The sequence below is a fragment of the Ylistrum balloti genome, unplaced genomic scaffold, assembly GCF_031769215.1.
Source record: "Ylistrum balloti isolate Yb309-2 unplaced genomic scaffold, AGI_CSIRO_Ybal_v1 Utg369620, whole genome shotgun sequence".
NCBI lineage: Eukaryota > Metazoa > Mollusca > Bivalvia > Pectinida > Pectinidae > Ylistrum > Ylistrum balloti.
The window spans coordinates 495,311-523,043 of NW_026781891.1; the positions used below are offsets into that span (position 1 = coordinate 495,311).

At 34.3% G+C, this 27,733-nt stretch overlaps 3 protein-coding genes and 1 pseudogene across 3 annotated transcripts; all 4 read left to right on the forward strand.

Moving 5' to 3' along the window:
* The first annotated feature begins 1,085 nt into the window (after positions 1–1,085).
* On the forward strand, positions 1,086–7,300 carry LOC132549693 (sulfotransferase 4A1-like). Its single transcript, XM_060213646.1, has 5 exons — positions 1,086–1,257; positions 5,300–5,611; positions 5,788–5,897; positions 6,489–6,675; positions 7,185–7,300. The coding sequence occupies exons 1-5, from the start codon at positions 1,086–1,088 to the stop codon at positions 7,298–7,300; spliced, it is 897 nt and encodes a 298-aa protein (XP_060069629.1).
* A 1,219-nt stretch (positions 7,301–8,519) lies between these two features.
* LOC132549519 (sulfotransferase 1C2A-like) lies at positions 8,520–9,860 on the forward strand. The gene is made up of 3 exons (XM_060213461.1): positions 8,520–8,570; positions 9,050–9,236; positions 9,745–9,860. Exons 1-3 carry the CDS (start codon positions 8,520–8,522, stop codon positions 9,858–9,860), a joined length of 354 nt encoding a protein of 117 aa, XP_060069444.1.
* A 2,777-nt stretch (positions 9,861–12,637) lies between these two features.
* On the forward strand, positions 12,638–13,549 carry LOC132549528 (uncharacterized). Its single transcript, XM_060213472.1, has one exon. The coding sequence runs from the start codon at positions 12,638–12,640 to the stop codon at positions 13,547–13,549; it is 912 nt and encodes a 303-aa protein (XP_060069455.1).
* An 8,927-nt stretch (positions 13,550–22,476) lies between these two features.
* LOC132549712 (sulfotransferase 1C3-like) lies at positions 22,477–27,733 on the forward strand (annotated as a pseudogene).

Sequence of the window (27,733 nt, forward strand, 5' to 3'; positions counted from 1 at the left end):
TTGCGAGGTAATATAGGGAATAATAATAACTCATATTTAAGTTGTACGCTATAACATTTCAAACACATGATCAGTACTCGGATTGTAATCTTATTGTTGACATCAGCATTCTTTTTTTAGTTAGACAAGACCACTCTGTTAATATATCTATGGTAAAAACAGTTTAGGAGATGGTTTTACATAAGCTTCAAGCTTGTTACCAAATCCTCTTTTGAATTATATGTATATCCACGGACTTATATACATATGTGTATATAAGTCCGTGGTATATCTCAATGTTGAATATTGAATAAAATATTGTTTAACCTAAAGGTGTGTGTACTTTACTGTTTTTTTTTTTTATGAAAGTGTGATATGAAATAAAATTCGGATAATAAGATATTCTATATAACCTTGGACAGTGCATAGTGCACTTCTCGTTAAAAATGATAGTACACATAAGTATCAACGTCAACATAATATATACATCGTACATTTCTTTAACAATGCTTCTATGATCCGTCAGTATTGTTTTATTTACTGTAGGTGCATCGGTCAGTATAGATTCACACCAAGTATCAGTCGTAAACTGTACATATGCCTTTGAAATAGCATTGTATGTAGATGAACGAAATGTATAGAGTGATAAGCTTAGAAATAACAAAAAACACAATATTGGCCTTTCATATGAAATCCGTTATTTCGAAGTTATCAAATGAACTTTGATCAGAGAACTGAACTAAGTGTAATTTTCACCCAAAAAAGACACAACTAATTTTTTACTCGGATTTGTCAGAATTATCTCAATGTGTTGGAAAGTTACTATACTTGATATTCAGAGGCACACATAATAATTCATAATGTTTTATTTCACTGTTAAATATTCTGAACTGTGGCATACATTAAGGATATTTATATTTTCAAAACTAAATGACGCTGCATGATCTGTAGTTAAAAATCGTTTACCTGAAACGAGAAATCCGCGCATGCGCGACGCGTTATATCCGCAACAGCTACATATGCTTGAAAACCGAATGAATTATGCAGTCATATCATTAATCGTACAAACGGAGACATATCTTGACAAAATCTATCATCCATTGGAAATGGAATATGTTAGAAAGACTGATAACCAAGGGAACATCATAAGGTTCAAGCGATTCCAAGGACGATGTTTCAATAAAGACATTCCTGGCAATGTGGGAGATCAACTTGAAAAGGTAGCGAACCTCCAATGTAGGCCGGATGATGTGTTGCTTTGCACATATCCAAAATCAGGTAATAATTTTTAACTTGTTCTTTGATGTCGTAATTCTACGGAGCCCCTGAAGGGATATCATAGTTTTTCCCCTTAAATCCGAGGCCTCAGTTTAGCAATCCATGGCCACGGTTTAGTAATCCGTGGTCTCGGTTTACTAGTCCGTGGTCTTGGTTTAGTAATCCGTGGTCTCGGTTTACTAGTCCGTGGTCTTGGTTTAGTAATCCGTGGTCTCGGTTTACTAGTCCGTGGTCTTGGTTTAGTAATCCGTGGTCTCGGTTCAGTAATTCGTGGTCGCGGTTTAGTGGTTCTGTGGATTTGAGGTTCAGGTTCTGCAACCAAATCTGATATTTTACCAGAAAGAAAAGTGCCTTTGAATTGATTTGTTTAAAATCAGTTTTTGCATCTTACTGCAGATGTGTTGATATTTCTATAAAAGTTTATAATTTATTGCTGTCTTTTATTGTTTTATGTTGATGTTGATTATACCTGTATCATAGGATAAAGGCATTTTCCACACCCCGTCTCTAATTGTTCTTCAAACAAAATGCATCTCTATTTTTCCAGCATATTTCTTGTATGAAGCACAGCAGATAGTATCAATATGCATGGAATAAGAACAAAAAATAAGATAATTGGTAGTTATGTGTTATTGCATTTTTTTCTTGCTGTTCTTATCCCACACACTTCATTGCATTGATGAAGTGTTAATCACATGGAGCAGGCACGTCAATTCACGTCACAGATTTACACATATATGTGTATTCCTTCATCTACAGAAAACACCTCGTCTGGATCATGTTTCACCTAATTGGGACTATTGGACTTTAAAATGCAAGACACAAGCTGACTGTGTATTGTACCATTAATATGGCAAGCCATTTATAACATTTTATAGTTTTTAACAATACGGTACAATTCATTTCAAATTTATTTCACTGAAGCGGAATACACTTCACACCATAAATATATATATACGTGTTTAAATTGTATATTATTTCACTACATGGAAAAAATTACCTCAGTGGAAACAAAATCATTATACCCCTGAGGTGGGGTGGGATATACTGAAATTTTTTGGTCAGTCCTTCTGTAGATGTACCATAAGAGTCGGACGTTCTCTATGTGAAATATTGTTATTATACTACTTGAATTGTAGGATTTCTATATACATGTATAACAATAGAAAACCTGCTATTTAATTACAGTATAATAGCTATATTTCACACATAGAACGCCCGATTCCTGTGGCTGTACCGGCTACTCCCCCTAATTTCAACTACTTGATGGATTTTAACGAAACTTGCTGGCAATTAATGATCCATGCGCATAATCTATATCAGATTTGGTTATCGCCCCTCTTCCGAAAGTTATGCCCCATTGGGCACGCAAAGTTGTACCCGCTGTCCTCTTAAACTGCATGATAGATATTTCAACATGCGGAGGTAGTTCGGTTATCTCCCCTTTTTTCGTAAGTTGGTACACATTACGTAAATTGATCAGTAATTCTAAAAGACTGCTTTACTGTAAAATCATGCTCCTCCATAATAAAAATTTACCTCAGTATTAAAATAGTAGCTCCATATTACAGTTTACATCTCACTAGTTTAGATCATGTGGAGTAGCCACAAACCCGTGACAATGAAAGCTACAAAAGACGTCCAACTATACTGATAACTATCTTCTTTTGATAATTTAAAGACGTGTCGTGTTGCACACTTGTTGCCAAGTCCGTTAGGTAAACCATTATTTCAGTTAAATAAAACATGCCATTTATAGATTCTTTTGGTATTATATAAATTGTAAATATATATAAAAAAAAAGTTTTATAGTTTTTATGCTTTACGGCAAAAACCGAAAAACATTATTGAATAAACCGCTCTCACATCAAATCGGATTATTTAAACCGTGACGTCACAAGGGTATTATTTAAACCGTAACTTTCACGTGATTATTTAAATATGTGAAACAGACGTTTGATTATTTAATCCTGAGACCACGGATTATTTAAATTTGTGCGTATCAAGTGATATTATTTAAACTGAAACGGATTATTAACTAAAGCGAGACCAACAAACGTTATTTAATGTGTAGCGTATGGATGTATTTAAACGGTGTTTCACGGATTATTTAAACTGAGACCGGAAATATGCAAAGTTTACTGCATTTGTGCGGAGGAACAGAGGCCACGTATTTATAAATTGTACAATTGTTTAATAAAGGTTGTATTTAAACCGAGCCCACGGATTATTTAAACCGAGCCCACGGATTATTTAAACAGAGGCCACGGATTACTTATACCGAGGCCACAGATTACTTATACCGAGGCCACAGATTACTTATACAGAGGCCACGGATTACTTAACCGAGACCACGGATTGCCAAATAACATTTTTCCCTGATGTTTAGGTCGACTTGGTAATACAGGGACGTGCCGAGTGTGCATGCTAATACACAATATGCACATGTAGGTTATTTTCCGAAAGATCAAGTTATGTAACAACATTTCGCCACGATACCGCCAGACTTCTGTCGCCATATAAGATGAGAGTAGATTAGGAAGACAGCGTGTTAATACATAATTTAAATTCAAGTTAGTATTCAAATTACAATGACATGATCCATATATTGATTTTGGTTCAGTAATACTGCTGGTTCACTTGTGAGTTCATTTCTACCCAAGCTGTGCTGATTAGAATATTCATCAAAGCGATACGAATTATCAGCTGAATAAAAAATAACTCAAATTTCGTTCGATGAAACCGGTTTTTTTTTTTTATATATATATGAACACGTGATATTTCTAATATGGCCTGGTTGTTTCTCTTTATTAGTATTTCTTTTTTTTATTACCGATCAAAACAATTTTTTTTTTTATAAATACTTCTTTATCTAAGTAATCAAAATATTCAAAAGCAAGCCCACATCTTAATACGTCATGCATGTTCTATATTTTTTATGCCGACAAACTTAAGTCTCACGCGTACAAATATTCGTTTAATTCAAATCAAATAATGGAATTATTATACCATTAGTTGTAAAACGAGTCCAGAATATTCTTCTGAACACACGCTTGAATACAAATTGTCCCTTATTGTTTACTAGACCTGCGATAAGTTTATCGTTTACATTTTCCTGTCGGATCAAATATAGGTTATCTGCCAATATTTGGTAGAGCAAATAGTCGATAAATTAACGGTGCCGTATTTTCATAGTTTTGAAATGTTGGTATTTTCTTCTTGCTTTTTTAAAACAATTAACCGCTCTGTCACTCTCGATTATGGTAAGAGTGTTCAAAGCTCAGACGAAACTCTTTTTATTTATCTATTTATTTTCGTTCTGTTTTCATATCTTTTTCCCTAATCTATTTTTTTACCGTGAAACTGGTGAATACCAAGACATTTACCATAATCCTTTCCTAGCACAGAGTAATTTTTTTTTCACCCCGACCGTGTCACATGACCCGAATATACGGACACATGAAAAATGAACATTTCTTAGACAATGTGTCATTTTAAATAAAATAATATTGATAAATACTTGCAAATACCACTAGTGCGCTTGTGATGATAATAGTAATACAAACACGGAAAAATGAACGCGTACATGTCCATGTTTGGTCACAACACGCGCTAATTTCTAAAGCCTCAAAATCTAATATATCTCGGAACATTTTTAAGTTCTTTACGAGTTCTTGAAAGGATCAGTGTCAAGTTAACTGTCCGGCATCCTCATCAGTGTTTAGACTAAAGGTTTCCGGATTAGGACTCGATAACGGTATCATATTCCAAGGCTGACATAATGTTAACATACACGTGAGATGGATTTCTTGAGATTTTAATTTACTGTTTCATTATTCGCTGATTATCTTATTTCTAAAGTAAATCTTACACGAATATTATCACATTTGTATAAACAGTTTATTGTTATTTACATTTTCAATATTTATGTATCTTTCACTTCGGACAATTTTCCTTCCCAATCTTCAACATGTAACATGGTGCTTAAATCACTCCAACAAAACCGTTATAGACAGTAATAATACGATATCATATATTGAAGGTACACATTGGTTGTTTAACACGGCCAGGATGTTACAAATGGGAATTATTCAATATTCCGGAACTCCGGAGATGATTGAGCACCAGGATCTTAGAGTTATTGACAACATGAAATTTCCAAGGATGTTCCATACTCACTTGAATTATCAATTTATTCCTAAGATGGCAAAGGATGGACAACTTAAAATAATCTACTTGGTGCGAAATCCAAAGGACGTTGCCTGCTCCTCTCATATCTTCCAGAGTAAACTTCAAAATGCTAGTTACACTGGTAACTTCGACGGATTTCTCAACGCATTCCTATCGGAAGAATGTAAGTTTATCTTTAATCATACACAACGATGTACAAATACTTCAGACTCGACATTATTTGCCATCAATACCTTTTTTTGTCATTATTCATTACGATAAAAAGGTTCAAAATAAATAATTAGATAAAAAGCAAATAAATATGCTTATATATATAAATATATTTTATATGCTTTATAGTTTTAGGTTATGATGGGTCCTGGTTTACCCATACAAAGGAATGGAATACTGCGAGGCTGACTAATCCGGATCTTAAAATATTGTTTCTAAAATTTGAAGATATGAAAAAGGTAAAACAAACAAACAAAATTTCGTTATTATAAGAATACCAGCCAATCTGTCTTTATTGGAATGGGGAGTAAGGACGGATATTGGCATACTTCAGTTGGTGTCCTGATCAAAGTATGGAATGATTCACGAAGTTCAAGTGTTCCTAGTTTTAATTTTTGCAGTAAACATGGTGTGTTATTAATCAATCAGTCAAATATCGGATTTTCAATGTATTTAGCATTACCTGGTGTCCAGTGAAAAGATTGCTGCGCTAACAGGTACATAATGCTGAGTTACGAACGAAAACTCTGTAAGGAGATTGTCGTGTACTATAATGAGTAGCCTCCCTTGCCGTTACCCATCGACCATCAGTGCTAAAAGTATGCTTCAAATACATAAATCAAATTTCTTTTCAATATTATCTTTTGAAATAAAATCGTCATTTTTATATTGAATGGAGAGCAGTGAAATTGACACACGTAAAATAATTATTAATCATATGATTGACTGGTATGTAATATATTACTTTTAGAGTTGCATAGTTCCAGTCATGGCCATAACATTGTTTGAGACTTGTCGTGATCTTTAAAAATTATTTTTATTTTACGTAGAATCTCCATACGAATATTGTGCAGATAGCAAAGTTTTTAGAAGTCAACGACGAGGAAAGATTTTTGAAAAAGGTTGAAGAAGCTGTCGGATTTGAAAATCTTAAGAAAGAACATGCGACAAGACTTGGAGAGAGTGATAGATGGAAACACCTTGGAGATAACGGGAGAATGCCCATATATAGAAAAGGTAATTCATTAAAACGTATATTTTCCTACAATACCGTCCTTTTTGTGAATTGCTTGAAAAAGGTAATGACTCTTTCTGTCTGTCTGTCAGGCTGTCCGTCCGTCAGTCTGCTCTTACATGTCTGTCTGTCTGTGTCTGTCTGTCTCTCACGTTGTTTTTCATATACTTGTGATAAAAAAATCTCATAGTTCTTGGGATATGTTTGTGATTGTGAAACACCAAATTTCATTTGTTCTACGAATTTTCGTGTTGTTTTAGGGTACCGTATCAGTATGATATAAGAATAATAGAATCCTACATGGGTCTGTTCTCCTAACAGAAAGATCACGACCCAGTGTAAAAACCGGACGGTCCCTGCGAAGTATGGGAGAAACAGAAAAACGATAGTTAATTTTTTTTTTTTTTAAAAAATAAGAAAATAAATAAAAAGAAAATCTACATGTCAGTTGGTCAATATTTTCTACTTCTGACTTTTTTTCTTTCTTTTTTCTTTTTCTTTTGAAATTCAGGAATTGTTGGTGATTGGAAAACCAAATTCACTGTAGCACAGAATGAAAAATTTGATGAAGTCTTCGAGGAAAAGATGGAAGACATATCTGCCAGCCTTGACATTGTCTACGAGTGACTGACCATACAAATATGTAATACCGAGGAGACACAACTTTCTATATCGTTTTTATATCAAGATAACCTCGACCTTACTACCGATGAAGGGAAGGTGTGAACGACACACTTACTATAGTATTGAACAAAGTAGTGATACTATTGTATTGAAGTATTCAAATAATCGAGTCAAGTATACAACGACCTCTGTGATTGGTCGGGGGCGGAGTTTAGACAACCTGAATAGTTGATCTGACACCCAATTTGTTCCGGTAGGCGGAGTTAATGTACACTATCAGTTACATAACAATTACTAAGTAATCGCTGGAAAAATGTCCAACGACGGCAACAGTACGCAAAATTTTCTTCGACGAAATTATGTCCGATACGAACGATATGGGGAATCCTGTTTTTGTACAAGGCGATGTGGTTGTGATGGATAATTGTGGATTCCATCACCATAGACAGGGAGAGCGCATTTTAAGAAATATGCTGAAAGAATATGGCGTGTCCCTGGTTTTTCAGCCGCCTTATTCCCCGGAATACAACGTAACTGAATATGTATTCAATGTCATGAGACAGAGGCTTCGGGCAAATACCCGACTTGTGTCAGAATTTCTGGAACTTGCAGTAGTAAATGCTCTAGATATTCCGTCCAAATATATGGGACCACATGTTCCCCCCCCCCCCCCCCCCCCCCCCCCCCCCCCACTTTCAAAAAAAAAATAAATAAAACTAGTACAGAATGACTATATGACTATATTCACTGTTAAGATGTTATGAATTCTCCGGTCCCAGTGCTCTAACCTGTTGATATATATTTTGTACGTAAATTAGTTTAGTACTGAGTAACTTTCGTTTTCTCGTTGTACCATCGATGGAAAAGCAAGGTTTCATTGGGTGTAGAACGAAACAAATGGGACAACCCAATTAGGTCTGATCTGAAGCCACCTGTGACTTGGACTCTTCCAATTAACCTCTCGCGACAGTCGAGTGTTTGTAAAATGCCGATGTCTGCACAGTATTTTTTCACCTGGCTCCACCCACAATCGATCTAGACTTGGCTCTGCCAATCAGAGAGCTTGGTGCATAAATTTAAGGAATTCGATTGGTGAAGTACTTCAGTACAATACTATCAATACTTTGTTCAATACTACAGTACTTGAAACGAATGATTTTTAATGAAAAATGTTTCAAAATATCGTTATTATAAGAATACCAGCCAATCTGTCTTTATTGGAATGGGGAGTAAGGACGGATATTGGCATACTTCAGTTGGTGTCCTGATCAAAGTATGGAATGATTCACGAAGTTCAAGTGTTCCTAGTTTTAATTTTTGCAGTAAACATGGTGTGTTATTAATCAATCAGTCAAATATCGGATTTTCAATGTATTTAGCATTACCTGGTGTCCAGTGAAAAGATTGCTGCGCTAACAGGTACATAATGCTGAGTTACGAACGAAAACTCTGTAAGGAGATTGTCGTGTACTATAATGAGTAGCCTCCCTTGCCGTTACCCATCGACCATCAGTGCTAAAAGTATGCTTCAAATACATAAATCAAATTTCTTTTCAATATTATCTTTTGAAATAAAATCGTCATTTTTATATTGAATGGAGAGCAGTGAAATTGACACACGTAAAATAATTATTAATCATATGATTGACTGGTATGTAATATATTACTTTTAGAGTTGCATAGTTCCAGTCATGGCCATAACATTGTTTGAGACTTGTCGTGATCTTTAAAAATTATTTTTATTTTACGTAGAATCTCCATACGAATATTGTGCAGATAGCAAAGTTTTTAGAAGTCAACGACGAGGAAAGATTTTTGAAAAAGGTTGAAGAAGCTGTCGGATTTGAAAATCTTAAGAAAGAACATGCGACAAGACTTGGAGAGAGTGATAGATGGAAACACCTTGGAGATAACGGGAGAATGCCCATATATAGAAAAGGTAATTCATTAAAACGTATATTTTCCTACAATACCGTCCTTTTTGTGAATTGCTTGAAAAAGGTAATGACTCTTTCTGTCTGTCTGTCAGGCTGTCCGTCCGTCAGTCTGCTCTTACATGTCTGTCTGTCTGTGTCTGTCTGTCTCTCACGTTGTTTTTCATATACTTGTGATAAAAAAATCTCATAGTTCTTGGGATATGTTTGTGATTGTGAAACACCAAATTTCATTTGTTCTACGAATTTTCGTGTTGTTTTAGGGTACCGTATCAGTATGATATAAGAATAATAGAATCCTACATGGGTCTGTTCTCCTAACAGAAAGATCACGACCCAGTGTAAAAACCGGACGGTCCCTGCGAAGTATGGGAGAAACAGAAAAACGATAGTTAAATTTTTTTTTTTTAAAAAATAAGAAAATAAATAAAAAGAAAATCTACATGTCAGTTGGTCAATATTTTCTACTTCTGACTTTTTTTCTTTCTTTTTTCTTTTTCTTTTGAAATTCAGGAATTGTTGGTGATTGGAAAACCAAATTCACTGTAGCACAGAATGAAAAATTTGATGAAGTCTTCGAGGAAAAGATGGAAGACATATCTGCCAGCCTTGACATTGTCTACGAGTGACTGACCATACAAATATGTAATACCGAGGAGACACAACTTTCTATATCGTTTTTATATCAAGATAACCTCGACCTTACTACCGATGAAGGGAAGGTGTGAACGACACACTTACTATAGTATTGAACAAAGTAGTGATACTATTGTATTGAAGTATTCAAATAATCGAGTCAAGTATACAACGACCTCTGTGATTGGTCGGGGGCGGAGTTTAGACAACCTGAATAGTTGATCTGACACCCAATTTGTTCCGGTAGGCGGAGTTAATGTACACTATCAGTTACATAACAATTACTAAGTAATCGCTGGAAAAATGTCCAACGACGGCAACAGTACGCAAAATTTTCTTCGACGAAATTATGTCCGATACGAACGATATGGGGAATCCTGTTTTTGTACAAGGCGATGTGGTTGTGATGGATAATTGTGGATTCCATCACCATAGACAGGGAGAGCGCATTTTAAGAAATATGCTGAAAGAATATGGCGTGTCCCTGGTTTTTCAGCCGCCTTATTCCCCGGAATACAACGTAACTGAATATGTATTCAATGTCATGAGACAGAGGCTTCGGGCAAATACCCGACTTGTGTCAGAATTTCTGGAACTTGCAGTAGTAAATGCTCTAGATATTCCGTCCAAATATATGGGACCACAGAATCCCCCCCCCCCCCCCCCCCCACTTTCAAAAAAAAAATAAATAAAACTAGTACAGAATGACTATATGACTATATTCACTGTTAAGATGTTATGAATTCTCCGGTCCCAGTGCTCTAACCTGTTGATATATATTTTGTACGTAAATTAGTTTAGTACTGAGTAACTTTCGTTTTCTCGTTGTACCATCGATGGAAAAGCAAGGTTTCATTGGGTGTAGAACGAAACAAATGGGACAACCCAATTAGGTCTGATCTGAAGCCACCTGTGACTTGGACTCTTCCAATTAACCTCTCGCGACAGTCGAGTGTTTGTAAAATGCCGATGTCTGCACAGTATTTTTTCACCTGGCTCCACCCACAATCGATCTAGACTTGGCTCTGCCAATCAGAGAGCTTGGTGCATAAATTTAAGGAATTCGATTGGTGAAGTACTTCAGTACAATACTATCAATACTTTGTTCAATACTACAGTACTTGAAACGAATGATTTTTAATGAAAAATGTTTCAAAATATCGATATTAATGTTTGATAAAACAGCAAAATAAAGTAAATCAAGGACACGTTGATTTAATTGCTAAAAATTATTTTGGATCACGTTGAACTGTCTGTTCTCATTATATAATAATTATGTTTAACTTAACATCTCTGTTTTAAAGCAGAAACGTCTTAACGTGTCCTCAAACAACTCTGTCTTTTATCATTTAGTATTCATCTTTTGTGTTCTACTGTCCTCTCCTTCCTTTTAGTTTTTTACTTTTCAGTGAGAAAATATTTTAACTAAATTTGAAAAGAATTACAGATAGTTATATGGTATACGGAGAACTGTGAGTTTCTTATCTTGTAAATTTACGAAAGTCTGTATGATTAGTTTTTGGTCTAGAATCCTACGGAGAACTGGGAGTTTCTTGTCTTTTAAATTTATAAATGCCTGTATGATTAGTTTTTGGTCTAGAATCCTACAGTCAAACGGTAGTAAGTTCTCGTATATATTGTACAATACTTTATAAATAGAATTAACCACAGCTGTAATAAAAGTCCAGGGCCGACATGAGTAACATTCTATATGAATGTGGTCTAAGTTACATATAGGATATGCAAAGTACTGTGAATATGAGTGGTTAAAGTTTAACAGATTTTTAATGATCAGTACATTCACCAGTGGAAAAGTGATGTTTTAATTCCTCTAAGTCTGGATAATACGGGATATTTAAAAACAAATTAGAATATGAACAGCTTGATGACAGAGATCGGATTACAGTGTGTAAATTTAGAACAATTGATAATAAATATGTAACTGAAACAGGAGGTTGGAGCGATAAAAACGATAGAATTTGCACGTATTGTAACGACGGGAAGATTGGAGCCGACGTTCACTAAATATTAGAATGTACTAAATTTTCCAGTAAAAGACAGTCTTGTCTCGGAGAAAAGTATTGTACTAGAGCAAATGTAATTAAATTACAATCCTTAATTAACACTTAGGATATTGATCTATTGAAATATTTATGTAAATCTATCCGATTTATATATATATATATATATTCAATTGTTTGTCCTCCGTAAGTCTATAAGTACGCGCATATCTCCCTAAAATTGTGAACATCGTAGTTATATATGTGTTTTGGTTGATTCCCTGTGTTTAAAAATAAATTGTTAAACTGACCGTTACCTTGAGTCCGTCGGCCCGGTGTGTTCCCTTAACGCCAACTTTCTTAAAAACACATATGGCAGTTGGTGCTGTTTTTACCATTTCAGTCAACAAAATTGGGGTACCTCATGGGGGCTCTGGGGAACAGTTACTGTGGAGTAGTTACCTGTGACTTGATAATATTTAGCCATAAATGGGGATATTTTCAGATTTTGAATTGAGAATTAAATTGAAATGTTAGGAAAAAGGAAGATTTTTTAAATGCTATATTATTTAAATTTAAGGAGAAAAAAGAACTATTTGAAATTTATATTGTTCAATAAAAAAAAAATTATTTGAAAATTATATTATTTAACAATAGAAAAAAAACATTATAACTTATCACACTGAACACTCCAAGCCAACTGCACTCTGTATAAATACAGCGACTGCATCATACTTTATATTCATAGTGAAACACTCATATCAAGTAACATGGCAAACGCACAGCTGAATTTGAAGTTCGTAATTAACAAGAAAAGGGGCCAGAATTTAGCCTATAATGGTTTCATCTACAGAATCATACGCAGAAATGGTGAAAAATCTTGTCGAGGATCCCTCTCTGCCCTTAACAACATACCAGTTGCTTTTGGAAGACAGGAACACAACCATCCAGCAGATCATGCAGAAGTTGTGGCACAGCAGATCAGAAACAGCATCACCAAGAGATGTCTTGAAGAAGTCAGACCCATACCAGCAATATACGAAGAAGAACTCCGCAAGCTCCGAGATGAAGAATGGGATGAAAACTGCAAAGCGGTGGTACAGCGACTGCCTACCTTCAATACAGCCAAGTCGTCACTCTACAGAGCCCGCCGAAAGGAAACCCCAGCGCTACCAAAGACTCTTTCTGACATCAGACTGGAAGGGAAGTGGACAGAAACATCAACCGGAGACAGATTTCTTCTTTTTGACGACGGAGACCAGCAGAACCGAATTATAGCCTTCGCCACTACGGAGGACCTACGATATCTCTCAACTGCCGACACATTCTACTGTGATGGAACATTTTACACGTGCCCGAGCTTGTTTCATCAGATGTACAGCATCCATGTGGTTATTGAAGGAAGGATGACGCCAGTCGTATTTGCGCTACTACCAGGAAAGAGTCAAAGAATCTACACTCGACTGTTTACCCTATTCAAGGAACACATGACTCAACTGTACCTGCCTTTCGCCCCAACCCATGCATTCGCCGACTTTGAAGTAGCAGTACACAACGCCATTCGCCAGACATTTCCAGGAATCACCATGAAAGGCTGTTTTTTTCCATTTCACCCAGAGTGTATGGAAAAAAGCACAGACAACTGGACTGCAAACTCTATACCGGGACAACGAAGATGTTAGGACCCTTATCCGCCGTGCAGCTGTTCTACCACTGGTACCCATGGACTGCATAGAAGACGTGTGGTTACAGACACTAGAAGATCTAGAAGACGCTGAAGTACCACAGAACACAGCACCTTTCACAGACTATGTTATAGAGCAGTGGGTGGAAGGAGACAGACCGTTGTGGAATCACTTCCAAACAGATGGACCACGAACAACAAACAACCTAGAAGCCTGGCACGGCAAACTAAAGAAGAAGATGAAACACGCTCATCCGAATATATTTGCCATCATACAGACATTCAAGGAAATAGACAATGCCGACGTCATCAACAGAATGCAGAGAGAAGCTGGAGGAATCACCCGACCGCGTGCGAAGAAGTACTGCAACATTGACCCCCGCCTTACAACACTCAAAGAAAGATACGGAAACGGAACCATTGACCAGATGACCTACGCTGATTCAGCATCACAGCTACTTCATCTTGGATAAATAGACTCTGTGCTTTATGTGAATATTAATTAGTGCTACATACGTGTTTATGAACATTCTAATAATTAGTGCTGTTAGGTATTTAATTTATGAAAATAATGCTTGTATATCAAATTTTGAAAATTGAAAATCAATTAATAAAATCTAGTTTAGTATGTATATGTTGAATTTAGTGCTACATTATAAAACTAAAAATAAAAAAGTGATTTCTGTGCTTAATTTAAATGATAATATGCTTATTATTGTTTATTAATTGTAATCTTCATATGGTCTATCATTAATGTCATATTAATAAAATGTATTAAGTTTATATTATGTCTGAATTTCTTATTACTTACCTTAAAAACTATTACAGGTATTTATCGGATATATTTACCTGAGTTTACCTGTATACCACCCCAAGTACCCCTTCTTGGGGCCCCTCAATTATCTTGAACAATAGAAAAATAATCCCTTTGATATTCTGCAGAGTTGGCGTAAAGGGAAACAGCCGCTACAACAACATAACCCGTATCAATGATTTTCATGGTTGGATGACTGTAGGCATAAGACACGCACGTGCAAATACACTTGTCCAATAGGGCCGACGGTAGTGGTCGGCATTTTTTTGTGCACGGTACACACCGTGACCACTCAAGTGCATCACCAGTATTCAAGATTATTTTTTTTTCAAATTAATTTAAGCATAAGCATTCTAAGAAGTAAGTTGACTTACCTTGAAAACATTGCTGACGAATTTCACATAGCAAGTATCACGGATCTCATCTAGACAACAGTCAGTATCTCTGACAAAAACCTTTTGGTTTTAATAGTAATCCTTGCCGGAAAGATCACGAACATTCACAGGGTGGAGGTGTTGTTGTTTATATTTCAAATTTGATTTCTGCTCAGCTTCTTTTTTACCTAGAATTTTCGTTAGGTGAGACCGTTTATATTGATTTTTTTTCAATAGCTCCTCATATCTTCTTTGTACTGTATATAGACATAACGATTGCGTAAATCCATAGAGATTGCACTTGATGAAACTCCTCGTGTATTGATAGTTGATTATATAAACGTAGCTCTTCTAGGTGAAACTTGTCATAAACATGATATTATCCGCACATGCTTGTTATCTAAAGTTAGTGACCAACCTCCCCGGGTAGGCGATACACGTGTGCGTCTTTCCTTGACCCCGTGCTTGTGAGTGATACATGCATAGTTGTTTTTTTCCTAATGTTGTTAAAATCGACGTGAGTATGTCAGACCATGTGACGCTTCTATTGTTTAAATCAAAATAAATACATTTCTCACTGAAAGATTTAAACGAGTGATCTGATTTTTAAAAATAAAAATGTTAATTATCACAGGCAATAAGTTCGTAATTGTAACAGAGACCGTTACACAAGTCCCGTTACAAACCCACCATAAAAATAAAAAGTGCGTTGATTGGGTCCAATATTTAACGCAATGTGAGATATTTTCCACGTGCGTTGAGTTAGTCCAGTTTTTATCACGATTAGAAAAAAAAATCTCAATTTGTGTAATTATTTCGAAGTGGTTGCTACATAATATGTTATAACTCGTTTTAAAAAAAATCCAAAGTGAGTTGAGTGTTCCCATTATTAATAAATTTGAAGCCATATTTCAAAGTGCGTTGAATTTGCTCTCAAAATTAACGTAGTGTGATTTTATTTCAAAGTGCGTAATTTTTTTTTGCCCAAACGATCGGCCAAAGTAAACCTGATATCGCAAAATAATGCGAATACCTGGCCTTTGGTGTCTAGACTTTCGTTTTAAACATATTCTGTTTATATCAAATATATACAGTGAGATTGGGCACCAGTTATCAAACTGGTATTCAGCCCTTTTCCAATAATATTGATCAATATACACCAACACATGATGGACAGTTATATATAACCGGTAGTAGTTATGTATTATATAATGTCTGCAGTATATATGGATGTAGTCTTATTTAAACTTAATTATGTCTTATCAATTTTAATACTAGCACTGATACATTTATTTATATATATATATATCAGTGCTAGTATTTAAACTGATAAGAAATAATAATTAAGTTTAAACCGACTCCGGCGGCAATCACAATGAAACTTATCACTTTTCATACATCGAAATCTATCACATCCCGTACCGGCGTTTTCTTTCTCCGTGTCCTTTGTTTATCCGTCTTTTATAACGTAGATCACACACATTTGCCGCTAGAACTAGAAGACATTACAATTTCAAATCACTTCAAAATTTATACGTTACATATAGTTTGTTCTACTGAGCAGTCTTGAGACAGGAGAGAGAAAAATAGGTAAAACGAAAGAAAGAAAAAAGATGATTGCGAGGAAGAAACAAAATCTACTAGTATCTTTGATATACTGTTGAGTGGATTAGGCAAATAATTTCATTTTCTTGTTTTGATAACTCATGATTTCCAAATAGTAGAAGGTGCAAGTCCAACGGAATGAAATCATTTAGCTCACGACACAATTTTATACTTAATTTATTACAGACAAAAATGAAGTGAGAAGCATCTTCAGCATGATGTCGACACTGCCAATTTCCATAATTAATCAAATTAGCATGAAATAAGTCTTGATTTAGAGGGCTTGATCAAGTTCTGAATCTAACGTGCAAATTGGTATTTTTCTGTCACCAATTCGATAGTAGTAGGCAATTTGTATATCTCGAAGTTTAAGAAGGGAAATTTGAAAGGCCGAATATCATACTTGTTGTCGGATTTAATTTTCTAATTGGTCCCAATGTCGGATTGTGGAGGAAAAGAAGGACGATCTTGTGAGTTGTTAACGCTAATTCGGTATAGAATAATTGATGACGCTTCGAAGATTATAGATCTGCGGATGTCAATGTATCCGTTCGTCAGTTCGCCAACCCGTCCGTCTTATGTTTGTCTGGATGTCTTTATGTAAATGTTTGTCCGTCTGCGTATTCACCTGTCTCCATTTGCATGTATTGTGTGCCTTTATGTCCGTCTGTCCGTTAGACTATCTGTCTCTCAGTTCGTCTTCCTCCGACTGTGTCAACCTTTGTCTAGCTATTTGGCCCTCTGTTTCTCTCTCTGTCTCTCTTTCTCTCTGTCTCTCTATGTCTCTCTCTCTCTTAATTTCCACATATGACATCATTTGATATAAATTGCATTATTAAATTTTATTCGAAACTGGATACATACCGACTTTCTTCCACTGTCCGAGAATTTTTTTTTTGTATAAGCTGAAAACAAGTACCTGTCATGATTGCCTATTTATAGACCAATCTGAATTATATAACATTGACATTCATACTAAGGGGCCCAAGATCAAACATTATATCGACAGGATGCAATTTACAAATGATAAAAAGTTAAATAAACGAATAAAAGACAGAATCTTTTGTAATCAAGCATTTTCATATAGATAAACTTGTTGCACAGACAATAACGGACATTCATTAATAAATACCATGAAATAAAGACACGGTAAACATGTGTTCACAAGAAACCGATACAGTGTACAAAACCTCAGTATACCGTTCCGTACATAGCACGACCGCATTTATAGAAGCGATTAGGAATGGGCACAAACATTGTTGGGCATTGTATTTTGTAAATTGTGGTAATGAATTTCGGTCTTCACTTCCGTTTAACTGATTTTATTTCATTATTCTTAAATGCTATCATTGGGTATCACGGGAAAGGTAACGTATATACAACGTATGTGAAAGAGACCGGCAACACCTGAGCATAATATCATCACAACGCAGTAAAATGTTACAATGAACTTGTTAATTTTTCATTGAATGATATATGACTAACCAGTTATAATTTTTTTATTCCAAGATGAGCTTTTGTAACGATTATACATTATTCATAGAAAATGTGAAACCCATACTGCAGGCGTCATCTTACAGTGTAAAACAGGTTATCTGTCGTACGACATTCAACGTACACTTACAGAAAAAAAAAACTAGCGAATAGATACTTTGTTCCCTCATTAAAAGATCAGACTTGTGTAATGTATATTATTTGGTTGATTTTTAGTGTAAGAATAGGTGTGCAGAGCTTGTTAATATGGAGATATTTGCATTTTTAGCATTTTAGTATAATCAGTCATTAATATACTGACCACATCATCGTCATCTTTGTTTTTCTTGACACATGTTTTGCATTCCACACAAACACACATACAAAATATGTTCAATAGACGGAGTAAACTACATACTTAATAAGATTTCTAAATTTTCACTTCATCATGTGTAACGTAACGATAGCACAGTGATAAGTTCTCCGCTCTCGACTCCAAAGGTGCTTGGATTGAAACCTCAATTGACATTTTTTTAACTGAAAAAGGGAACTTACATGATATTGAAACTTTCACGACATTGTTTCTATTTTGCTTCGTTAGAGATCATTAAAAAATAACGAAACAATTAAATCGTTGATTGTTTGAGATGTGAAATTTTATCTTGATATAATGTTTTTAATTCTCACGTGGTTTCCAATCACTGAAACTTCAGGTTATCTCTTAAGCGTGCGAATTCTTTTTCTCATAAACAACAAAAAAGTTGTATGACATAGATATTTCTATATGGAACTCTCATTCTCTCAATACATTTATATCAATTATCAGTAAGAAAGAAATAATACCTGACAAATGTTTTTAGGTATGTGATTTACGTAATTAAAACATACTTCATTTCCGTTTGAGAAATCCTGTCAGATCTCTTCATTACGCATTTTAGATTAAAACGAAATACAGCTGAATGTAGATGCAGCAATCCATGTGAAGACTTTTATTACTATTTTTGTGTTTGTCCCCCTATACATTCATAATCGAAATCTATTAATAAGACAGTTACAACCTTTCTTTGAGAATTTAACTTGATTTACTCATATATGGCGATCAGAAATTAAGCAAAGATGATGATATCTCTTAATTGCAAAAACGTAAAATAGGGATTTGATTGAATGTGACCCTCTCTCTGTCGCTCACTCTCATAAGAAAAAGTCAAGGTTTTATGTACAATATATTAAATTTAATTTAGTTAAGCCATCTGCTACTATATATGTTTGTGTATTTATATAATAGGAAAGTGCGTTTATAAGGTTCTTATAACTTGTGCCCAATCCTTTGGCTTATTTTGGCGAGAAAATAACTTGAAATGCCACTTGGAAATAAATTATTCATCATAATGGTTCGATAAAGTCACAACAGTTCATTCACCTATGAGGTGCTATGTGCAAACAGCAGTTATCGTGGAAAGGTTTAGATAGAAATGGAATTATTTCTATGTGTCATTGGGACAAACAAGTAAGTAAGTATTGCAGCATATGTCAAATTATATCATTTCAGGGTTGTTGTCGTGCCAGGACCTCAACAGTGCGGTGTTGTCTTCTTATGTAACTGGAAGTCTTCCTATAAGCGACGTGTTGGGCATGAAGTGACGGTCAAATCCCCTAAAGGTCAGTTTGTCGTTTAACTTTACCGTCACACTGTACAGAGGTACTCTTTCTTTACAAAAGTATTTGCAGAAGTTGAAATAATTTAGTTTTCTATTTTTAGCAACACACTTTCCACAGCTACTCTATAACATTTGACCAGACATCGGTATTTTTTTTCTCTGTATCTGGCACTGGAGATTAAAATTACGGAAAGAACTTGTTCGGAATCGGGTTAATTCATATAAAATAATTTTCCATTTTGAGTTTACAAACGGAGACCTTGATAATATTGTGGTGTGAACGGATGTGAATTTATCAATTTTCATTATTAAACAGTTGTCTTCGTTCAAATCTCAATTTGCCATCATATACATCATAGTAAATTATTTGAGTTTTTTATCGCCCCTGATGAAATATCGTTACATCCACGTGGGCATATTATCGGCATGTTGTCAGGCGGTTGAGGAACATCTTACATTGTATCATACCGATGGCTTTCTTTAGATGTGCTGTTTGAATGAATTATCGCATCATGTATTTGTTTATGGTAACTTAGTAATTAAACCAACTAGTCAGTTATCGTTTTTAAATTAATGTTATAGTATATACACGTATATATATGACCACTGGATTTATTCAAAATATCAGCAAACCTCAGCATTCACAAAACTTTTTTATTAGCTTGAATGTAAAATTGAAACACTCTGTCAATTATCAGCTAGTGGCTAAAAGGACTAACTGTACACACTGGATTTGTATGAATGGTTAAGAAAATTGAAAGTCATTGTCAAATCGAAATAGTCAGCGGTAAATTCAAAGGAATAGTAACAAACATACGTCGAAGACAAAATTACAATATAGTATTATGTTTGATTGTGATTTTTTTCTTTTTAATGTTCTTTCTTTTCAGCCTTTGTTTTTGTTTGATTTTTCTTCTTCTATAAACGTGAGTTCAACAGCAATAGTAAAATCTAAGATTCCATGTGCGACATCTTGTGGGTTAGATAAAATGACCATTTTAATCCTTTAATGTGCACCAAAGGAATCATGAGGTCACAAAACGGATTATTGTACTTGCTTTGAATTTTCAAACGAAGTATAAGTCGGTGATTGATCAGTTTTTCACCCTAAAACCTGCTTGTTGAATGGCGCTGAAAGCAAAGTGATTGGGACCCTAGGAACATTGACATGCTCCAGTCTTCAATGGTTTTAACTACAATGCATGTATTTCTAAATTTGTATCGATAGTTGTGTATTTTGTATTGAAAGCTGTGTATTTTGTTGAAAGCTGTGCATTTTTGAAAGCTGTGCATTTCGTATTGAAAGCTGTGCATTTTGTATTGAAATCTGTGTATTTTGTATATTGAAAGCTGTGTATTTTGTATTGAAAGCTGTGTATTTTGTATTGAAAGCTGTGTATTTTGTATTGAAAGCTGTGTATTTTGTATAATCCCTCGAGTAAGAATTTGAATCGAATTCAGTTTTGCTATACAGATTGTTAAACAGGAACGTGTTGTTAGGTTGTGGTGCTTCAATTTAAATACTAAATACAAGTAGCCCCGCAGGCGATTTTAAGACCACGGTGTTCGGGTCTAAATCCCATTACTTGACATTGTCCATATCACGTGTCCATCAAGGAATGTAGTTTGACCAGCCGCACATTCGCCTGAAAATATTCCTTCACTCTGCTGTTTTTTCCCATTCATCCACGTCACCTCGTTCACAACCTTTCCTTGTATGTGTACTGGATCGTCACATGACTACTGGACACTGGCGAGGTCACATTCACCTATAATCCAGGTAAGTTCACATGGAACAGAGCATGTAGTAAAAATGTAATCTATTGATTTACATGAGGGTACATGTTGTTTTTAATAACAAATAACTGTTTTTTCACATCTTATCATAGAAAAATATCTACATACTTACATTGTATATAAGCGTTTAGAGTGATGACATAGTTTAATGTATTGGATAGACGTTTAGAGAAATAGAGCTAATACATTCGTGAAACATATGTTCATTTTTTTTGCCTTGCAAGATATGTTGACCATTATCAATGTTGAAAAAACTTTTCTGAAAGTATGGAAATCATGTCGTAACATTCACCGATAAAATCAGGTTTATATAAGATATATAAGATATTCCAATGCTACGTGATTTATAACCCAATGACATGTATCATACTGTAAATAAAACAAACTGTCTACCAACATCTCCATATTATGTAAAAGCTTTAAAATACTATCGAAGGCAATCATGATTGAACGAAAAAAATCGTAACTAAAACCACCACTTACAAAAATGAAAGGAACCTATTTAACCATGGCCAAAAATTTCTAATTCTATGTGAGTGCCTCTTTTGTACAGTCTTCAAACGTGCAGATGGCAAACACTACTGGTTACTTTTAGTCGTCATGGTTTGTCTAACTTGTATGCAAAGTTGAAATACATACACTTGATTTTGACCCTTTAAAAAAATAAAAAAAAAAAAATAAAAATAAAATAAATAGGTTAATTTTGCAATTTATTCATTATGGTGCACTTCCTTTCTAGATTTTGATATTTATTTTTGTGATTTTGGTTTTGTCCGAGAAGGACAAAGCAGACGTAAAACTTCTTTGTTTATATGAGCTTAAGCGAATTAATTAGTCATGTATGGACACCTTTTTATGATACTCGTTAGCTTTTCATAATCACTAATTAAATATCACTAATTGGGTATTTACATTGTTGTAATCCGACATACAGATTGTCTGTACCTTATTTAGCTATCTCGAATCTTCAATCTTATGGTCTAGTTATTCGACTTAACATGGCGTGAATAATTATTTTCTGCCTTTTAAATGTTTCATCTTCATGCCTTATACAAATTAATTCAAATCATAATTTATTAAATGATATACTACCATGAACAAACAAATAAATAACTCAAATGGTTTTACATTGATCATATATTGTTTTTAGCAGCCAAGTGTCTGACAAAATCCTCATCTGGTGACTATATACACAAAGATTGATATGGAACTTGTTGAGAAGGTTGACAAGCAAGGAAATACCATCATATTCAAGCGATGGCAGGGTCGAACATTCGATAGAGACACTCGTGGTAATGTTGGGGATCAGCTTAAAAAGATAGCGTCATTTAGGTGTAGAGCAGATGATGTGCTTCTTTGTACATTTCCAAGGTCAGGTAAGTTTTTAACCGACGATAAATTAGCACGAGTGTAAGTTGTGTTTACCTATCAATGTGATAACCGCCAATGACAAATTAATTGCACTAAATTAGGCAAGGAAAAATATGCAAGGTTTCTTGTAATGAAGATCAGTTAATCTTTTCTAAAATTTCTCCGGAAGTAAAAGCAATTTAATGTCTTTTTTATTATTCACTGTGTACTGTTGCCTCTTTTAACTCGACGACGACTTGGTATAGATAATACCTTATTACATAATACAAACCTACAGCATGATCACACAGGTTCCACAGGCAGTTAAATATTCGACACTTAAATATACTAAATAATGTTTGCCCCTTCTCACAGCTCATTGTCATAGCTCAAACTAACATTAAACTATTGACATCGATGTCGAGTCCTCAAACGCAGATATAAATGTGTAGATCTTTCTGAACTGTACGATACTAGATCAAATGTACAACGCCGACTGATCTATGGTAAAAAAGAAATTTTCATATTGTATAAATTTGCTTATTCACTTGTCAAAGGTTACGATCCGCCAACTTACCATAGCGAAGATGTACATTTGTTTTGAAAAGCAAAAAGAAGATACTGCTATGTCAAAGGATTCTAAATTAAAACTGAATTTTCAATAAAACTAGAGAAGATGTGATGAAATAAAATATTTATATGGAAAGTCCTGAAAATGATTAAAGGAATAAGGCCCGATGTTCCGGAAAGGTAAGCGTTTCTACTTCATCGACGTCATCCGCCATATAAAGTCAATCGAAGCAAAACTACATAATGTCAGGTTTTAAATGGAAAACATGGTAAACAACAACGGAACCGACAGGTATATTTATCAGTTCAAAACACTTCCAACTTCCTATCCACACTTCTTTATTAATAATTTTGTCACTGATATTTTTCACGGGAATTCAATGTTAACATTTGCTCGGTTGAATGTTATTTGCAATACTGTGAGAACAGAATTGTTGTTTCAGCCAATGTGTTGGAAGATCATGGATAACTTATAAAATGTGCTGTGTTGAATAGTCACGCAAAGTTATGTGTTTTTAGACAATTTTTGTCTTTAAAATTCTTTGTTTAAGCGATGAGTTCGTTAGCTGCATAATTCTTATTTGCTCAAATATATTTGTGCTAGTTACACACTACATCTATATTAGAACATTTAGAATATATATACAAATGGAAATGACATTCATTGCTTCCTTGATAGAAAAAAAGAAGAAAAAAAAAAAAAGGAAAAACAGTGACATATCATCGAGTTCGATGGAAACTTTAAATAATTGTTTTTGCAAAGTTTACACATCACTCGATAAAACATAACTATTACACATCAGACAATCAATCGTATTCTAGTGATAACAGTATGTTTGACTTGTTTGAAACACGTAACGTTGTGCCGTCGTTAGACATAGCTTGGCTTACAACACATTTCGTTTACATTTTACTTTCCTTCGTTGTAACTATGCAACAAACTACTTATATAGCAAATTGAAATTTAAGGTTTATTTTAATCCGTTGTAATCGAGTTATGTATATAAAGTTAAAAACTTGAAAACGCAAGCTGTAAAACATAAGAGCTTTAATTTCTTCTTCATATGTTTTACAAACATTTTAATTGTTATGTCATGAATACCAGTTCAATGGTAACGTCATATTGACACGTGAGATAATATAGTAACAGCTCTGATAATTTTAGGTAAGACTATTAAGTTTAGAGTTTAATGATTAAATGCTTATATAAAGTATTTTTCTTTCTCTTTCCTTGCGATATGACTGTCCGATAAAACTTTACAAAATGGAAATACGAAGGGTTTTGTATTTGAAAGTTCTTGTACCCAGATGTTTGCTTAACTTAATTTAATAAAACCGTGGTACAAGTATATGTTGTTTATGTAAAACTCCTTGCAACCTGGACATGTTATCACGTAAATTATCTTTTTGTTGTATAACACGACATATTGCAGGTTATGTTGAACTCATTTGTTTCAAAATTATAAGACTTCCTTTCCATCATATACTTGTATGTACCACAGCGCGGATTTTTACATTTTACGGCTTTGAATTCCTGTTGTTCTTGATACTTTGATATTTACAAGTTTGTGTTGTCTTTTGCCGTTAATTTGAATATAATGTGCCTTGTTAAATATTAATGTATTGTTTCTAAGAATTATTGCCATGACTTCCAATATGAATTTCCTTTCAAGACGATTGTTAATTTTTTCAATGCTTTTCTTTCCAATATTCAACCGCTTTTATTCCTAATTCTACACTTATGTTGGAGTATAGGTTGAAGACATCTAATATTATTAGCTGTGCATCCTTATCAGTACCTTCCGGTAGATGTCTGAGAAAGTCCATGTTATCCCGAGCATTGCTTTTCACTTCTGTACATACAGGTCTTAAAAGAATGTTTAAAAGATGACGTAATCTTTCTGTCAGTCCTCCTATTATATGTCTAAACATGAGATCTTCCGAATTTGAGCTTGTTATAAATTCTTTATTTTGGAGTTTTATCTGCGATTATTTGTGAAGTTTGAGTAATCCATCAAAAACAACTTTCTATGAATTCGAAATCGATAAAATAATCTTGTTCTTTTTCTCATATGTTACTTGAAGTATAATTATTGATCAAAATTTTAATCATTTGCATTGATATTTTATCTTGATTTCCATTCACCACTTTGTAAAATTCAGTATTTTCAAGAATATTTCTTATTTTTCTCTTACAGTAATCGCTGTCTATAGTCACTACTGCGTCTTCTTTATCGGCTTCTTTTATCATTACTACTTCATCTTTTGACAAAGATTGTATTGCTCTTTCTTGTTTTCTTGTGATGTTGCTTTTGATGGGTTACATAGGAATGTTTTACATTTTATTTTTATTTTCTTGTCATATTAACCTTGTTTAACCGGACTGAATTTTCTGTACTGTGTTCTTTCAAGGTACTCACTGGGTATACAATATGGCCAGGATGATTCAAACAAAAAATCTCCAGTACTCAGGAACACCAGAGATGATGGAATTCCAGGAAATGGAAATAATTGACGAAATGAAATCTCCAAGAATGTTCCATACACATCTGAGTTACCCATTCATCCCAGAGGAGGCAAAGAAAGGACAACTGAAAATAATCTACGTACTTCGGAACCCAAAAGACGCTGCGTGTTAGAATATGCAATTATCTTTTTTTTTTTTCTCGGTGTTTCTCTGAATGTCAAATCGCAAATTTTATTTTATATAAGTTATAGGATCGGGCGGATCGTGGTTTACTCACACTATGGAATGGAACAATGCAACGACGACAAATGAACATCTTAAGATACTGTTTCTTCGATATGAAGATCTAAAAAAGGTAAAGAAATTATCATAAATATGCTACAACCATTGGCGTTATTTGAATCTGCCTAACCAATCAAATTTCTGATTCAAAATTTTAACATCAATATCATGACGAATACAGATATATGGAACAGTACATGTATTAAAATATTAATGAATAAGAATTTAGAATCATATTTGAAATAATATTTAAACTGAAGATAGTTTTGTGTTAACTAACATTATTTCAAACAGGTAATATTCGCGGTGTTTATAATTTCACTGTATTCGCGGCCAATAACATGAAATTATGTGGAAATTGATTTCCAAGCAAACATTCCTACGGTGAATCAAATTATCACATTGATATATTTGACATATATGTGCGAAATTTCAGCTGATCATATTTCTACTAGTGCCAGAAAATTAAATAATTTGACTCTTTTCAATTCAAGCTTTGAATGTTAAATACAGCGCGGTCTGTTTCAGTGATAAAATCATAACCGAATTGAAATGGAAACTACACCGATTGTTTTATTTTTAAAAAAAAATTGACAAGCATAAAATTTCTTTTTCCTTTTTAGTTTGCCTTTTCATCGCTTGATCTTAATATTATTGGTTTTCAGATTGTTCAGTTAGGATTTCACTATTTTGCCTGTTTTAACAGAATCTCTACAAGAATATCGTGCGGATAGCAAAGTTTTTAGAAGTCGATCGCGAGGAAAGCTTCTTGAAAAAGGTAGAACAAGCTGTTGGATTTGACAATCTGAAGAAAGAACATACAACGAGTGCTGGTGAAAGTGAGTTATGGAGACATCTTGGAGACAACGGACGAATGCCAATATATAAGAAAGGTAAACACATATTGATATTATAAAGGATGGTTGGGTAGTGCAGGAGTAGATGGTTGGGTAGTGCAGTGGCAGATGGTTTGGTAGTGCAGGAGTACAAGCACTCGTCTTTCTTCAAGGCATTCTGGAGTTCGATTTCGTAATCAGAAATTGGAACCTTCATTAAATCTTATTACACTGAAATTAGGCTTTATATAGGTATCTCTGAAATATACACGTATGAAAATTATTCCATTGAAATATACATTTTAAAGTTAAAAAAAACACTTCATATATTTCATTCGCAATGCTTGACAGATACTTTTTGCCGTAAAGTGTATCAATTCGGGCACGGTATCGATTTGGGTAGCGTCACGTAACGTCCATAATTATCAACAAGTGTATAAAGACTTAAATATATATTATATATATATATATATTTGAGAAAGTGACACTTACTTGGATTGACCAAGGTCTACATGGCGGGTGTCGTCGATGAAGCAGAAGACGCTTACTCTTCCGGGACACTTGGTCTTATTCTCCATGTACTTTTTCAGGAGTCTCCTTGTAAATATTTCTTTTATCCAGATTTTGCCCTAGTGTTGTGTAATTTGAGTTTGGATGATTCTTATGTTGACATGTTGGTAATTTTTGATAGTTGTTTTAGTGTTACCTGTAGAATTAGAGCCAAGCTTCTCGCCATTGACATGATTATCAATTAGGTCACAGATATGAATCTAAATTTTGACGTGAACGTATTCGACCTCATACCTGTATATAATTTTTATCTTGTTATTTATAATACAGGGGTCATTGGAGAATGGAAGACCATGCTCACAGTGGCGCAGAACGAAAGATTTGATAAGGTCTACAAGGATAAGATGAGCGATCTGGCTGGTAACATCGACTTGGTTTACGAGTGA